The following is a 16,892-nucleotide window of genomic DNA, read 5'->3' on the forward strand; positions in this document are numbered from 1 at the left end:
TTTTTTTTTTCTTCACGTTATGATAAGAAAGTATGTTGTCTTGAAATGTGAAGGAGTTTCGTGCTTTACCTTGGTGAAACTGTTGAGTGGACAAGCCTTTGCGTGACCATAACAGATGCACATCCCTCCCACTGAAATATCCTTAATGGAATAGTAGTACTGAGGAGAAACAACAGGAGAGCATTCATGAGTGTGTTGACATTTGCTGACACAGTGATGACATTCACCGACAAACAAAAAAAACCTTGAAGTAGCACCCTTAATAGCAAAATAATTATCTTGGTGAGTCATTCTAAGCCACTTTGGTGCTTTATAGTATTTGCGGCGCAACCGAGACAACCTTTCAAATTGTGTTTAGCATTGAGATTCATTGACTTGACCTTTCACTCCCCCCCTAAAGAATTGGAACAGGGAGGTACAATTCTTTTATTTTTGCTGTTGATTGAAACGTGACGATTGATCAATAGTTCATCTTTTATTTCAGGTACAGCGGCTCGTTTTTCGCCACTCATAAGTAGCCTTCTGGTTTTCATGTTGGCCACACATTAATACATTGGAGGAATAAACAAACTTTTCCAGGGCCCAATAATAAGATATGTTGAATGGCTTAAAATTTTTTAAACTTAAAATCCCTTTCCACACTGACAGATAAAGTATGTGTCCATACGACTAGGATTAAAAAAAAAAAACCATATATAATAATAATAAATAAGCTTCACCCGTCTCGTCACGATGGGATCGATGTCTCTGGGGTCATGAAGTGTTAGCGTCATGAGGTCTGCATTGAGCGTTCGGATCCTCTGAAACACCAGCCTGATGTAGCGGGCAGAGGTGAAGTTCAGCAGGGTCGGGGATGGGTCATCTGCACTTGGACGCCCATTGATTAAAGACGTGTGGATCTATACGAGGGAAAGATGGATAAATCGTGACATGGGACGACCGAATGAAACAGAAGGCAAACATCGAGTCTTTTCGAGTGACGGAGAGTGGCAGAGGTCAGAGGCGTCACGGGTAACAGATTGGTCGGCGGGGGAAAGGACAGCCACATCAAAACACACCTTCACAAATATGCGTCGACTCGACTGGATGTTAATATCCCATGTTTGGTCAAAAATAGAACGCCCTGCTACTTGGGTCAATTTGAACTCACTTTCTGGATTGTTTTGTACAAAACAACCAAATTATTTCGTACTTGGGTCAATTCGACCCAGCCTTTTGCATAGTTTTGGATAAAACAACCACATTTTTTTCATACTTGGGTCAGTCGCAAGAAAACATGTTAGAGTTGAGTACGTTTGACACTTGTTTGACTGCTAAGAATGTGGAGAAAACCGAGGAGCATTTATCTGGTAGCACTCTGGGACATAATGTCACACATGTATAGTATAAACATGGACTGACTGCATTGATGTCCGGTTAGAGCAATGTAAGCAAGCAGCCACACAGTGAGAGAGAGGAGAACTTCTGTCAGCCGTCTCACAAATGTGGCCAAAAGCAACATTTGGCATGTGCCAAAAAGTCGTCAATTGTGCCAAAAGTGTGTTGAGGAGAGGAGGAGAATACTGGATGGGTGCAAGACGCACGCTTGGAAGTAACGAAGGCGATGGCTGTGTAGGTGTGAATGTGTTATGAGTGACACTGCGAATGCATGTGTGTGTGTGTGTGTGTGTGAGAGAAAGACACATCGCCTCTGACTCATTATAGTTGCACTGCGATCAGACAGCTAGGGAACTGTCAACCACAAGCGCGCATGCACACACACACGGCACATTCAGACTCCTCCGTTACTTGCAGCTCTTGACATCTCCTCGCTCACACCCCCTCCGGTGCGCTCCCCACAGGACACACACGCGCACACAAACATACACAGGACAAACACACTCGAAAAAAAAAAAAAGACAAACATTCACACTCATGGGGAAAATGTGCACACATATCCAGACGGGCGACTACAATTAGAGGCCTATGTTGGAAATGGAAATGTAGCCCATTGTGTGTCCTGATGCCTTCGGTTCATTAATGTCACTTAAGACCGCTACGCCACTTTTAGCATCCACACATAATTGTAGCAAGACAATGCATGCATGTTTTTGGAACGTGGGAGGAAACCGCAACACCCGGACAAAAGCCACGCAGGCACGGGGAGAACATGCAAACTCCGCACAGGAAAGCCGGAGCCGGAATGAAGCCGCCCATAATGACTTCACTAAAGTAAAAATCTATTGTTGCCTGAAATGATTATGGTTTTAATGATCACTTAAGAAAAAACAAAAATCATGTTTTGAATGTCCTCTGCTATCAGAGAAAAAAAACAGAAACAACACACCAATTACTTTTCATTAAACATAATCTATTTGTGAGTCTGCGCACTGAACACGGAGACACAAATCTTTAGCAAAAAAAAAACAAAACTAAACTACACATCAATAACGCAGGCAATACAGTTAAACAAAACAGAACCACAATGGACTTAATGAGTAGGGCTCATCAAATGTGTTTTGAAGCAGTATTGTGGCCTCGTCACACAAAGAATGTGGTTCGATGCCCATTTGCTTCCACAAATCTTTCATCAATAACCTTGGTTAACAAAACTTCATTCCCTTAAGGTGATTACTATATTGGGCAATGTGCGCAACATAATAACTTGTAGCACAAGATTAAAAAAAAAAAAATTGATCGGAAAAATTACCTGTCCAGTCTTTTTTGAAGCTTTGAGGGCAAGACAAAGTCAATACAAAGCATCTACGGACATCAATGAACGTATCTGTCAGTAACCATATTGTGTTAATTCATGTTTACACCAAGAGATGCAGTTCAATTCAGCTCGCCATAATATGGTTTAAAACGGTCAACTCCCCGAAATGAAACACAGCTGAAGTGTTTTTCTATCAACCACTTCCACGCAATTGCACTTGGTTGGTACCGAACAGAGGCGCTGTGTGAAAAGTGCAATGTTTGACAATCGAGACACTCACTGCTCACTCTTTTTTACTTAAAAAAAAAAGTAATGTTACCTCTCCATTCTCCAAAGGATGGATCTTCGAATAGAAAGATGTGCAGATAACTTCATCGTCTTTGGTGTATGACGGAGGTCCTGTCCTTGGATTTATGTTGAATCTGGTCAGGCACTCCGTATCTGTGAGGGCGAAGAACTGCCACGGCTCATAGGTCTCGCCATCTATTGAACGCTCCAAAATCCAGTTTCCTGCAGAGAAGAGAGAGATATTTAAGCGGAGGGAACGCATCCGGAAATGCATGTTGACCAAAGTATGACCTACATTGTCATCACCTTCTATGATATGATATTTCATTGTATTCCCAAGGCAATTAAGGTCCATGCTGAACTAATTTGTGTCTGAACAGCAATCATTTTCTTTACAGACTGCAGCCTGAAGCGTTTTTTTGGGGGGGGGGGGTGGACCTCAATCCCATCATTCTCCATAATCTGACTTAATTATTCGTGGAAAAAGACCAAAAATGCATTGTTCATTTTTCTGAAATGTTTTCCTGTGCTTCTTATGGAGCTTCTTGGATACTGTATGTGCTCCAGATTGCGTGCCAAAAATCAAAGTAATGTGGCGGGCTGCTTCAATACTAATGATGTAGTGAAAACGCTTACCCGGGCGAGGCGAGTTGGCAGCTTTAATGATCACGTAGGCTATCTGGAAAATCTGACAACATAAAGAAGAAGAATGAGTGAAACTGGTTTGAACACCACGTTTTGTTTACATCCAGATGATGATGACTACAGGTTTATCTCACTTCAGAAAGTGTCGAGAAGCCAGACCACCAATCCATGGCATTTCGATGCTACAAAAACTCTTTCAGTTAAGAGGATAATCATTTTTTTAAGGACCACTGGTGTTGGAGGGGCTTTCTTGGATGAGAAAGTTGGACGTTGCTTTCGAGACCGGAAGGTTCCAGTTTGGATCCCCCTAATCCTATTAAAGTATCATTGTGCAAAATAAAGAAGTTCACACTGATCATTTCAATGAAAACTTTGGTATGTTAAAGGACCAAAAAGGACTTCTAGAACGGCATCTCTAAAACTGCTCATTCGATTTTGTAAACACCATCAAGTAGGGTAATAGACAAGAATCCAAACTCAAGTCAATGCGAGTCTCATCTTTTGATGTGGGCAGCCGTGTCACCCCATTGCAGTGATCCAAGCAGCCACTGCCTTTGTCTGTGTGTAAGCGAGAAGAGAACGTTGCAGAGTAAGCCGATCGCAGTTACCCGTAGCCACGACAAAAGAATGACTTTCACGTGTATTCACATCAAATAGAACAATCGAGTGTGTAGCAAAGCATATGCCGCGCTTGGGTCAGACAAGATTCGGGGGGGAAAGGAGTCACACTTTAATCAAATAATCAAGGCATTATGGTAAGTCATAACTGGGATGAGTTTCCTGTGCAAGAATTTGAGGCCTGACCCTCCATCAGGACAAACATGTTTAGAGCCAACGAGAACAGAACATTGTCTGATAGCCAGGCCCTCTGCGCTAACATCAGTGACCGGGGACCTAAAAAAATGTTCTCTTGGATGAATAGGGAAAAAAAAAGGCATTGATACTCTATCTTGTACAATGTTTTCCCAGAGTACAGAGAACCGCAAAGAAAGACCACGTTTTTCAACAATTTTCATTACACTTACATACAGGCGGCTTGAAAAGACATAATGGGTGGATATTTGTATGACATTTGCTACACATAGACAGCAAAAGTCTTCTGGTTAAAGCACAAATAAGTACTCATCAAGGACGATGGACTCTTTATACAAGCAAAAATGGCGCATCAGATCCAAATGAAGACTTTGAAAGGTTTGTTTTGCTTCTCCAGCTGACCGTTTGAGGCCTGCGTCCAGTGGATTTGGGTCGCCTGCCATAAAACGGGACTGGAATTCATGTTGTCTCCAGGATCTTTTGGACAAACAATTGGGGAGGAACAGCTGGTGGTGCTACAATGTTTGTTGGCTTGTAAAACTGGAAACCTACGAAAAATGTGACTTGGAAATGAACCGTTCAAAAGACCGAAAGCGAAGGCGTGAGAGTTAATTAGGAGAATGACAACAGTCATATCAGTGAAGTGAGTTGTAGGATGCGAACATTAAAAACAAGAGACAAGCTGACAGGTGCATATGCCACAAGACAGCAGCCTAAAAATTTACTGTCACTGGAAATGTGTTAACATCTCACTGGACTCACCAAGTGTTTTTTGGCCCCCTTCTTAATCGTGTGACACATCCAATGTTTGTACTCGCCAAACTTAGTAGCAGATATTCACTGCGGAGTTGTGTTGCTACCCTGTTTATGCGCATTTTGAATGCTGCAGTGCTATGCAGAACAGTGTATAGAAAAAGCATATTCAAATAGGACTCTGTATGAAAAGAAAATAAAGAAATACGAAACGGAAACTGTTTTTATTAGTGTTTTCCACGTCTGCTTTAGTAATGAAGAGCCTGCAGAAGAGCAAGACAGAGAGAGATCGATGCCTCTGGATAAAACATTACAAAAGGGAAATGTTCCGTGAACGTATGCGGTTGTGTGTGCCGTGCATACACTTAAAGGCATATTTAGAAAAAAAAAAAAAAGGCGAGCTCGGTCGATATTTTTGGCCTTAAGCTTTGAAATCGTCTTGCTCAGGACAACAGATGCTGCAATCTCTCGCACTTTTTTGCATTGGCCTGAGCTGCTGCAACATGCTCCCCATAAAGTTTCATGCTTTTGATGCAACCCTCAATTTTAGTCAAAGTCCCTGTGGAGGAAAAACAACACTTAATATGTTTTATACATTCAAAGATATCATTTTGCGTGCAAGGGTTTGTGCTTATGGTCTTCAGGAAACGTCGATATTAAAAGTGCTTTGACGGACAGCTGCTGTCAGGTTCCCAATCGCTCTGAAAGCTTCTGCTCCCGCCTCCCCGAATCAGTGCGGCCTATGTATCATTAGGCCACATTCATCAAGCTGTCCATGTATAATTTCTATAATAACGGCAATTTACCTGAATTGTGAAATGGCCCGCATATACTATATATCCATATGCTAATGCTACACTGTCAAAGAAAGAGTCATGCCTTGCTGCACCACGCTTGAAGCAAAGTCTTATAAAAGCACAAGTAAGGTTGTCGTCAAATTTGTTTTCACAGTGCTCAATCTCAACATTTTTACAAATAAATGACCAGTCTCAAGTGGTGATAAATGGCTTGCACTCTTTGATGATGCAATGTTTAGGGCTCAACATTCTGTCGCTTTCCTGAAAACTGAGACAAAAAAAAGGGTCTTATTCCTACTTATGCCCTGTGTTGGCAGGCAAAATTCACGAGGCAAGATTGGTACTGCCCCAAAAGTCAATTTCCCTTTAGATATGATGTCAGAAACATCGCTTGCATTTATCACGAACAATATTTTAATTAACATTTTACAAGCGCTACCCGAGTTCAAAACAAGCTGTACACAATATTAAATGTGGGTATCACACAGCCATCTAAATTAACAACATCCGGCGCACATTTGCCAGCGACGCTCCAGGAGCAAGGTCTCAAGCATCGCTCGTTACTCTCGAAAAGATGTCATTCGAAAAAATAAGAGTGCTGGACCGTCAGGAGGTGGTCGCCAAGAAAGAATGTCTCTCGCATTAAAAAGCTTTTAAAGAATGTGTGCACGGCAAATGGAGCAAGATGATGATTGTCGTCAACTGCCAAGCCCGCAGTCAACTGTTATAATCAATTTTCAATCAGTTCTCTGTGGCGCTCTATGGAAGCTTGACTGGGACAAAGGAGGAGACGAAGGGTCACTGCACAGGATGGGTCGCCAACTGGGAGCCCCCGTGACCTGATTTTAGAACCCGTGTCAGCTGTTTTGAAGATAACCCGAACGGGATGAATCTTGCGGTATCAAAGCGAGGTTGAGCAGTGCCCATATATATAAAAGCAGTATCGTGAAAGTGTACAAGTGCTCGTTTGCTACCTGTTTCAAGTCCAGCGTGATAGTCACATAGTGGTATTCCATTCCATTCTTGATGGAGGGACTTTGCCACCAACGGTTCGTCCCGTCGATAGCGTATTCGATGGGGTGACGCTCTGTCGATAGAGAGACATGGCAGTCATCCTCCACAAATTTCCTTTGAACCATTTCAAGTCACATCTACGGTGATGAATTAGTGACCAATTTTATCGTCAGCGACATTTTACACTTTGAAAGTGCGTGTGTGAGTGAGACTCTTTCTTACCAAATGGTTTCGCACTGTTCTGATTGCAGATTCGACATTGTGCGTTTGTGACAGGCTGACCTGGTACATGTTCTACTAGTTTACAGAACATCTCTGGACCAGATAGACCACATGTAGCGTTGGTTGTAATATCTGCCATGGATGCCAAGTTCAAAACCGCCGGGAATAAACCTGGGATTTAAAAAAAAAAAAGAGAAAGAGAAAATTACAGTTCATACGACAAGCGAGGAATCGTGACAGGTACTGAAAACAAAGCATAATGTGAGTAGAAGAATTTCCCCGGAAAACAATAGAGTTGCATACTTGTTTTTTTTAAACTCCAACTAAGCATAAATCACTTCATTCAAAATAAGCAAATACCAGAATTAAGTTCACTCCTAAACATGTGACAGTCAGGCAAACAACAGACACACGCACGTTACATGACAACCATGGAAGAGCAAATATCCGAGTCTGGTCTGAACAGGCCAAGTCATATTTAAACAGGTGCGATGATATGAAAACATCAAGACAGACACAGAAATGAAGTCCAGTCGTAAACCGGGGGAACGTGTGAACCGCGAGTGGAGGAAAGGGCTGCGAGTGTCTGTGTGTGTCCAGATGCGCACAGCTGTTGCAGCAGATGTCGACACTGTTGAGCTGTGAAGAACATTCGAGACGTCCAAATGATCGCTTCTAAATGTACATATTCTCACACATAAATCGTTCTCCATATAGCTCCGTTGTGCTGTTGCTGATGTCAAATATGAAAGAACAACAATCGATAATGACCGGGGGGTCTAAAAATATAACTCGAGTACGTGTGACTATTCCCATTCATCCATTTCAATTTCATTCTCAGCGAATTGAATCGATCGCATCTGGACGGCTGCGGTGTGCTTCGAAGACATTTTGTCATCAATTATTTTAACGGCCTTTAAAATCTGTTTGATCTAGTCAGTGCATCTTTTTTTTTTTTTTTAACTTGTCAGTTCATGACCAAAGATGCTGCATAATAGAATTTTTACACAAACAAAGGATACCATGGAGGCAGCAGAGAGAGCCTCTAGATGGTTCTGGATCGAGAGGAGCGATTTGGGATCCAATGCTACTTGGACACAAACCGGGGTCTGATCAACCCTGGCCGGCTCATCTGAGGGAAGGGGGTACAATGTTGGAAGACCCGAATGCCCAGATGATCTCAGGCACATCACCGATGATGTGTCCCAGTGCATCCTGGGATGTATCTTATCATCGTTGCAGAATGAAAACAACGCAGGGCAAAATTAGGATATTTTCAATCAACTATTCTGAAAGATTCTTCTGGGTTTCCGTCTGCAGTGGCTGCCTTGTAAAACTGGAAACCTACGAAAAATGTGACTTGGAAATGAACCGTTCAAAAGACCGAAAGCGAAGGCGTGAGAGTTAATTAGGAGAATGACAACAGTCATATCAGTGAAGTGAGTTGTAGGATGCGAACATTAAAAACAAGAGACAAGCTGACAGGTGCATATGCCACAAGACAGCAGCCTAAAAATTTACTGTCACTGGAAATGTGTTAACATCTCACTGGACTCACCAAGTGTTTTTTGGCCCCCTTCTTAATCGTGTGACACATCCAATGTTTGTACTCGCCAAACTTAGTAGCAGATATTCACTGCGGAGTTGTGTTGCTACCCTGTTTATGCGCATTTTGAATGCTGCAGTACTATGCAGAACAGTGTATAGAAAAAGCATATTCAAATAGGACTCTGTATGAAAAGAAAATAAAGAAATACGAAACGGAAACTGTTTTTATTAGTGTTTTCCACGTCTGCTTTAGTAATGAAGAGCCTGCAGAAGAGCAAGACAGAGAGAGATCGATGCCTCTGGATAAAACATTACAAAAGGGAAATGTTCCGTGAACGTATGCGGTTGTGTGTGCCGTGCATACACTTAAAGGCATATTTAGAAAAAAAAAAAAAAGGCGAGCTCGGTCGATATTTTTGGCCTTAAGCTTTGAAATCGTCTTGCTCAGGACAACAGATGCTGCAATCTCTCGCACTTTTTTGCATTGGCCTGAGCTGCTGCAACATGCTCCCCATAAAGTTTCATGCTTTTGATGCAACCCTCAATTTTAGTCAAAGTCCCTGTGGAGGAAAAACAACACTTAATATGTTTTATACATTCAAAGATATCATTTTGCGTGCAAGGGTTTGTGCTTATGGTCTTCAGGAAACGTCGATATTAAAAGTGCTTTGACGGACAGCTGCTGTCAGGTTCCCAATCGCTCTGAAAGCTTCTGCTCCCGCCTCCCCGAATCAGTGCGGCCTATGTATCATTAGGCCACATTCATCAAGCTGTCCATGTATAATTTCTATAATAACGGCAATTTACCTGAATTGTGAAATGGCCCGCATATACTATATATCCATATGCTAATGCTACACTGTCAAAGAAAGAGTCATGCCTTGCTGCACCACGCTTGAAGCAAAGTCTTATAAAAGCACAAGTAAGGTTGTCGTCAAATTTGTTTTCACAGTGCTCAATCTCAACATTTTTACAAATAAATGACCAGTCTCAAGTGGTGATAAATGGCTTGCACTCTTTGATGATGCAATGTTTAGGGCTCAACATTCTGTCGCTTTCCTGAAAACTGAGACAAAAAAAAGGGTCTTATTCCTACTTATGCCCTGTGTTGGCAGGCAAAATTCACGAGGCAAGATTGGTACTGCCCCAAAAGTCAATTTCCCTTTAGATATGATGTCAGAAACATCGCTTGCATTTATCACGAACAATATTTTAATTAACATTTTACAAGCGCTACCCGAGTTCAAAACAAGCTGTACACAATATTAAATGTGGGTATCACACAGCCATCTAAATTAACAACATCCGGCGCACATTTGCCAGCGACGCTCCAGGAGCAAGGTCTCAAGCATCGCTCGTTACTCTCGAAAAGATGTCATTCGAAAAAATAAGAGTGCTGGACCGTCAGGAGGTGGTCGCCAAGAAAGAATGTCTCTCGCATTAAAAAGCTTTTAAAGAATGTGTGCACGGCAAATGGAGCAAGATGATGATTGTCGTCAACTGCCAAGCCCGCAGTCAACTGTTATAATCAATTTTCAATCAGTTCTCTGTGGCGCTCTATGGAAGCTTGACTGGGACAAAGGAGGAGACGAAGGGTCACTGCACAGGATGGGTCGCCAACTGGGAGCCCCCGTGACCTGATTTTAGAACCCGTGTCAGCTGTTTTGAAGATAACCCGAACGGGATGAATCTTGCGGTATCAAAGCGAGGTTGAGCAGTGCCCATATATATAAAAGCAGTATCGTGAAAGTGTACAAGTGCTCGTTTGCTACCTGTTTCAAGTCCAGCGTGATAGTCACATAGTGGTATTCCATTCCATTCTTGATGGAGGGACTTTGCCACCAACGGTTCGTCCCGTCGATAGCGTATTCGATGGGGTGACGCTCTGTCGATAGAGAGACATGGCAGTCATCCTCCACAAATTTCCTTTGAACCATTTCAAGTCACATCTACGGTGATGAATTAGTGACCAATTTTATCGTCAGCGACATTTTACACTTTGAAAGTGCGTGTGTGAGTGAGACTCTTTCTTACCAAATGGTTTCGCACTGTTCTGATTGCAGATTCGACATTGTGCGTTTGTGACAGGCTGACCTGGTACATGTTCTACTAGTTTACAGAACATCTCTGGACCAGATAGACCACATGTAGCGTTGGTTGTAATATCTGCCATGGATGCCAAGTTCAAAACCGCCGGGAATAAACCTGGGATTTAAAAAAAAAAAAGAGAAAGAGAAAATTACAGTTCATACGACAAGCGAGGAATCGTGACAGGTACTGAAAACAAAGCATAATGTGAGTAGAAGAATTTCCCCGGAAAACAATAGAGTTGCATACTTGTTTTTTTTAAACTCCAACTAAGCATAAATCACTTCATTCAAAATAAGCAAATACCAGAATTAAGTTCACTCCTAAACATGTGACAGTCAGGCAAACAACAGACACACGCACGTTACATGACAACCATGGAAGAGCAAATATCCGGATTAAAAAAATAAAATAAAATAAATACATGGATGCTACAAACCTCGCTTTTGGTGATGTTCTTGGAGACTTCGATGCTGCATAATAGAATTTTTACACAAACAAAGGATACCATGGAGGCAGCAGAGAGAGCCTCTAGATGGTTCTGGATCGAGAGGAGCGATTTGGGATCCAATGCTACTTGGACACAAACCGGGGTCTGATCAACCCTGGCCGGCTCATCTGAGGGAAGGGGGTACAATGTTGGAAGACCCGAATGCCCAGATGATCTCAGGCACATCACCGATGATGTGTCCCAGTGCATCCTGGGATGTATCTTATCATCGTTGCAGAATGAAAACAACGCAGGGCAAAATTAGGATATTTTCAATCAACTATTCTGAAAGATTCTTCTGGGTTTCCGTCTGCAGTGGCTGCCATAGCAACCTGCTGTGAATGTTCCATTTTGCTTTCATGGGTAAAACTTGCCTCGGCTCCCTTTTCATGTTAAACAAAAAGGTGGCAAAACATTGGAGACGGGGATCGGATTTCAAACCCGGTGAATGTCAGGCACACAATGACATTTTGCCTTCAGGTTCTTCGCAAATCCTTCTTGTCTGCCTGCCCTAAAAAAAAAAAAAAAAATCAAAGAACCCCGGTGTCGCTTTATTACTTGTTTGGGTTGGGGAATCTTACCAGGGACCTGTTTGTTGGTTGAGCTGATTGCCAAGAAATAACTAAAAGCTTCTGACATTCTGACTCATGATACAATATCAAAATATGTTTTTCGTTAACATATTAAAGGCGATGGTATCATACTTTTACCTAGATCTGGGGGATTAGACGGGTCTGAAAGTATGCGTCTGCACAACTTTGCGGGGCTCAAGGAAGAATGATGATGTCACCGTAAAGGTTCATGACGTTTTTAAAAAAAAGTTCAAGTCAATCCATCTCCATGACGTCCGGTGACAGGCAGAACAATGAAATGCTCTTTCACCAGATGGCAGAGGGTGCAAAATTAATCTGTGTAACCACTTTTGCCACCCGCTTGCGCGGTGCAAAATATGTGCCTCGGCTCAAGAAAGCTTGGGGGGGGTGAGAGATTAGTGACTCACGCCACTTGATCAATACAGTCACTAAAACAAGACATTGGTCATGGAGATCAATCTACATTAAAGGAGAAAATGTCCCCACGGTTTCTTTATTACATTGTGCAAGGGAAGAGTGTTTGCCTTTTCTGTCAGGCGAGGAAATGAGTCTTCATATCGTGCGCATGCTGCCCGTATGCGTACGCGTGATGGATGTGTTATTGTTGAGTTTTGGGGCGAAGATGTAAGCGTGATGGAATCAAAAGGAGGTTGGAAAGGACGGGATCATCTCTCCGTGCACCTCCCTCTCCGTCTGCCCCTCCAAGCCTGTGCACTTCAGCGTTACAGGCCGGGGAAAAACACGGAGAGATTGATGAAGATGCCGGGATGGATGGAAGGATTCTCAGAGAACGATGGCGTTGTTGAAAAGGGTCAAGGCTGGGAGAGGAGTGAGGGATGAGACTACTATCGTCCTCGATACTCACACTGTATGGAGGATGCGAATTCATCTGCATGTAAAGTTGTGCGCGAGTATCAAGCCAGCGATGGAAAATGCTGAGGAGCAACTAAGGGATCGGTCCAAGTCAATTCACTTCATGGACAAAGAACTCTCGGGGAGAAAGTAAAATAGAAAACTCCAAATCTAAACTCCAATTTCACTGTACTGGATTAAAAAAATAAAATAAAATAAATACATGGATGCTACAAACCTCGCTTTTGGTGATGTTCTTGGAGACTTCTGGAGACTCCAGAGCTCGAGATATTCACAAGCATAAACATGGCAAACAAACAGTCGTGATAAATGTTCAGTCAGGACACAACGAGGAGGCTAAATCCAAGATGAATGGAGAAACAGTCCTCGCAAAGCTCCATACGCTAAGACAGATTTTTCTGTTTTCAACGTTAAGTGAGAGGGCAGAATAATCATTTGCCATTGGGAAGATATTCAACTCCACTCCAAGCAAACAACAAACCGCTTTCGTAACTCGGTGGCTTCGACGCTATCTGTGTGAAGAGAACAAAACTCATTTCCTGTTTCTAAAGGACATCGCAATCACCTCAAGATACTCGGACAGATAAGCGAGCACTTGAAGAGCACAACAGATCTGGATATTTTGTTAAGCAACTTGGGCATCAGGGATTTTAGGGACAAAAAGAAAGAAATTCAATGGAGTATTCCGTGTCATTTCGTAAACGTTGTTCACCGTTTTTAGTTTCCAGAAAATTAAACTGGTCAAATGAATACGAGAGAATCAGAGTGCACAAAGCAAACGGCTGATACGAAACGACCCACGCGGAGATCGGCACAAACATACAACCTGACCTCTCTGATCTCTGCATATCATAAGATCCTTTTCTCACGTGCACTTCAAACCTTGACGTTACTCGGAGGAAAAGAGAATCAGAGTGCACAAAGCAAACGGTTGATGCGAAACGACCCACGCGGAGATCTGCACAAACATACAACCTGACCTCTCTGATCTCTGCATATCATAAGATCCTTTTCTCACGTGCACTTCAAACCTTGACGTTACTCGGAGGAACAATGCTGGAATGCAAATGGCCAAATCATTCGGATGGGATCTTAACCAGCCTGGAGAGCATTCAGATGAATGCAAATATCTGAAGGTTGAGGAGGAGGTGCTGGTGGGGCCATTTACAAGAGCTCCAAGGACTTCTGTCCATTAGGGTCTAAAATGGAGCGAATTTGAAAAGCAACAACTTTACACAATCCATACAGGGTGCAAAATTAATCTGTGTAACCACTTTTGCCACCCGCTTGCGCGGTGCAAAATATGTGCCTCGGCTCAAGAAAGCTTGGGGGGGGTGAGAGATTAGTGACTCACGCCACTTGATCAATACAGTCACTAAAACAAGACATTGGTCATGGAGATCAATCTACATTAAAGGAGAAAATGTCCCCACGGTTTCTTTATTACATTGTGCAAGGGAAGAGTGTTTGCCTTTTCTGTCAGGCGAGGAAATGAGTCTTCATATCGTGCGCATGCTGCCCGTATGCGTACGCGTGATGGATGTGTTATTGTTGAGTTTTGGGGCGAAGATGTAAGCGTGATGGAATCAAAAGGAGGTTGGAAAGGACGGGATCATCTCTCCGTGCACCTCCCTCTCCGTCTGCCCCTCCAAGCCTGTGCACTTCAGCGTTACAGGCCGGGGAAAAACACGGAGAGATTGATGAAGATGCCGGGATGGATGGAAGGATTCTCAGAGAACGATGGCGTTGTTGAAAAGGGTCAAGGCTGGGAGAGGAGTGAGGGATGAGACTACTATCGTCCTCGATACGCACACTGTATGGAGGATGCGAATTCATCTGCATGTAAAGTTGTGCGCGAGTATCAAGCCAGCGATGGAAAATGCTGAGGAGCAACTAAGGGATCGGTCCAAGTCAATTCACTTCATGGACAAAGAACTCTCGGGGAGAAAGTAAAATAGAAAACTCCAAATCTAAACTCCAATTTCACTGTACTGTATTTTTTTTTTTAATTAATATATGGAAGCAACAAACCTCGCTTTTGGTGATGTTCTTGTAGACTTCTGGAGACTCCAGAGCTCGAGATATTCACAAGCATAAACATGGCAAACAAACAGTCGTGATAAATGTTCAGTCAGGACACAACGAGGAGGCTAAATCCAAGATGAATGGAGAAAAAGTACGCGTAAAGCTCCATACGCTAAGACAGATTTTTCTGTTTTCAACGTTAAGTGAGAGGGCAGAATAATCATTTGCCATTGGGAAGATATTCAACTCCACTCCAAGCAAACAACAAACCGCTTTCGTAACTCGGTGGCTTCGACGCTATCTGTGTGAAGAGAACAAAACTCATTTCCTGTTTCTAAAGGACATCGCAATCACCTCAAGATACTCGGACAGATAAGCGAGCACTTGAAGAGCACAACAGATCTGGATATTTTGTTAAGCAACTTGGGCATCAGGGATTTTAGGGACAAAAAGAAAGAAATTCAATGGAGTATTCCGTGTCATTTCGTAAACGTTGTTCACCGTTTTTAGTTTCCAGAAAATTAAACTGGTCAAATGAATACAAGAGAATCAGAGTGCACAAAGCAAACGGTTGATGCGAAACGACCCACGCGGAGATCTGCACAAACATACAACCTGACCTCTCTGATCTCTGCATATCATAAGATCCTTTTCTCACGTGCACTTCAAACCTTGACGTTACTCGGAGGAACAATGCTGGAATGCAAATGGCCAAATCATTCGGATGGGATCTTAACCAGCCTGGAGAGCATTCAGATGAATGCAAATATCTGAAGGTTGAGGAGGAGGTGCTGGTGGGGCCATTTACAAGAGCTCCAAGGACTTCTGTCCATTAGGGTCTAAAATGGAGCGAATTTGAAAAGCAACAACTTTACACAATCCATACAATGCGAAAAAAAAAAAACCTTGACGTGGCCACTATCTTGTTTCTATGGTGACTGAAATGTTGGTTATAATTGCTTGACTATGGATTTTAATGGTGGCCGATAAAATGCAAGACGGTTGTCACCACTAATTGTTGTGCGTTCACCCAAAGGAAATGAATGAATGGATGCTTAGCTCGGTGATTTCCTCAGCCACATTTATTCGTAAGGCCCGAAAGGAAGGGTGGTCACCTTTCGGTCTGAACCAAAAACCATCCTGTTCTTTTTTTTTTTTTTAACAATCACCTCTTATCAGTGATCATTGCCAGGCTCGAGTACCGGTTCCCCAAATAGAAAGTGACCTTTAAGCCATCTACGACCAGCAAATACACCTCAACCCGCATATCTAAATATATTTTATATTTCTGAAAGTTCTGCCTGACCACAGGACTGCAGGACCTGATAATTGCATTGGCAAGAATTTCCAGACGCTAGCACGTGCAGAGCAACACATTTTCACGGTCTAAAAATTAGACTGGTTGAGGCTGACCGTCACCGAGTGAAAGGTGAAGAAAATCGCTTATGGCCAAAAAACAACAAGTTACCTTTACACAATAAACTCAATTTGAAAGAGGAATTCAATGTCAAAGCAATCATGTCAAGACCCAAAGTAGCAGAGTAATGTTTGAAATGAAGTACAAGCAGGACCTAAAACGTAAATACAGTCATGTCTTGAATCCAACTAGACCCCACCGGGCAGATGTACATAAATTAGCATGAGAAACCATGAGATCAGATTGTGTCTGAGGCTCACAAGCTGCTTTCGCAATTGAAAACATCCAGTCGCTTCATTAAATCCCTGCAGCCAACTGAACACAGCAGGACTCATTAATACTCTGCATCATTGCTGCCTTTATTTATTTCTTTTATTTTTTATTTTTTTGTAACCAGCTTTTCATCTTTTATTCATGAGGTGTATTAAGGGACAAATACAGTGGTAGAACATCTGGTACGATCAGATTAGAGTCATGATCTAAGGTTCGCGGGGGGGAAAAAAAAGATAAAGGCCTCAATTTAAAAAAAAAAAAAAAAAAAAAGACATTTCACCGGCTATTTTTCAATTACGTTGGTGGAAATCTATTACCGAAAAGGAATATCAAAAAGCAATTGATGTGAAAGGCTGTC

General features: G+C 42.5%; 1 protein-coding gene across 1 annotated transcript in view; it reads right to left on the reverse strand.

Annotated features, from left to right (window-relative positions):
* The window catches only part of lama2 (laminin, alpha 2), a 106,854-nt gene that overhangs the window by 74,791 nt on the left and 15,171 nt on the right, over nucleotides 1–16,892 (reverse strand). The window contains exons 2-7 of the mRNA XM_019877588.1: nucleotides 10,810–10,980; nucleotides 10,548–10,660; nucleotides 3,620–3,671; nucleotides 3,015–3,205; nucleotides 720–899; nucleotides 70–159 (exon numbers count right to left, since the gene is read on the reverse strand). Of these exons, the coding sequence (XP_019733147.1) occupies nucleotides 70–159; nucleotides 720–899; nucleotides 3,015–3,205; nucleotides 3,620–3,671; nucleotides 10,548–10,660; nucleotides 10,810–10,980 (797 nt within the window). The remainder of the gene's footprint in view (nucleotides 1–69; nucleotides 160–719; nucleotides 900–3,014; nucleotides 3,206–3,619; nucleotides 3,672–10,547; nucleotides 10,661–10,809; nucleotides 10,981–16,892) is intronic.

Source organism: Hippocampus comes, unplaced genomic scaffold, assembly GCF_001891065.2.
Source record: "Hippocampus comes isolate QL1 unplaced genomic scaffold, H_comes_QL1_v1.1 scaffold69, whole genome shotgun sequence".
In the NCBI taxonomy this organism is placed as follows: domain Eukaryota; kingdom Metazoa; phylum Chordata; class Actinopteri; order Syngnathiformes; family Syngnathidae; genus Hippocampus; species Hippocampus comes.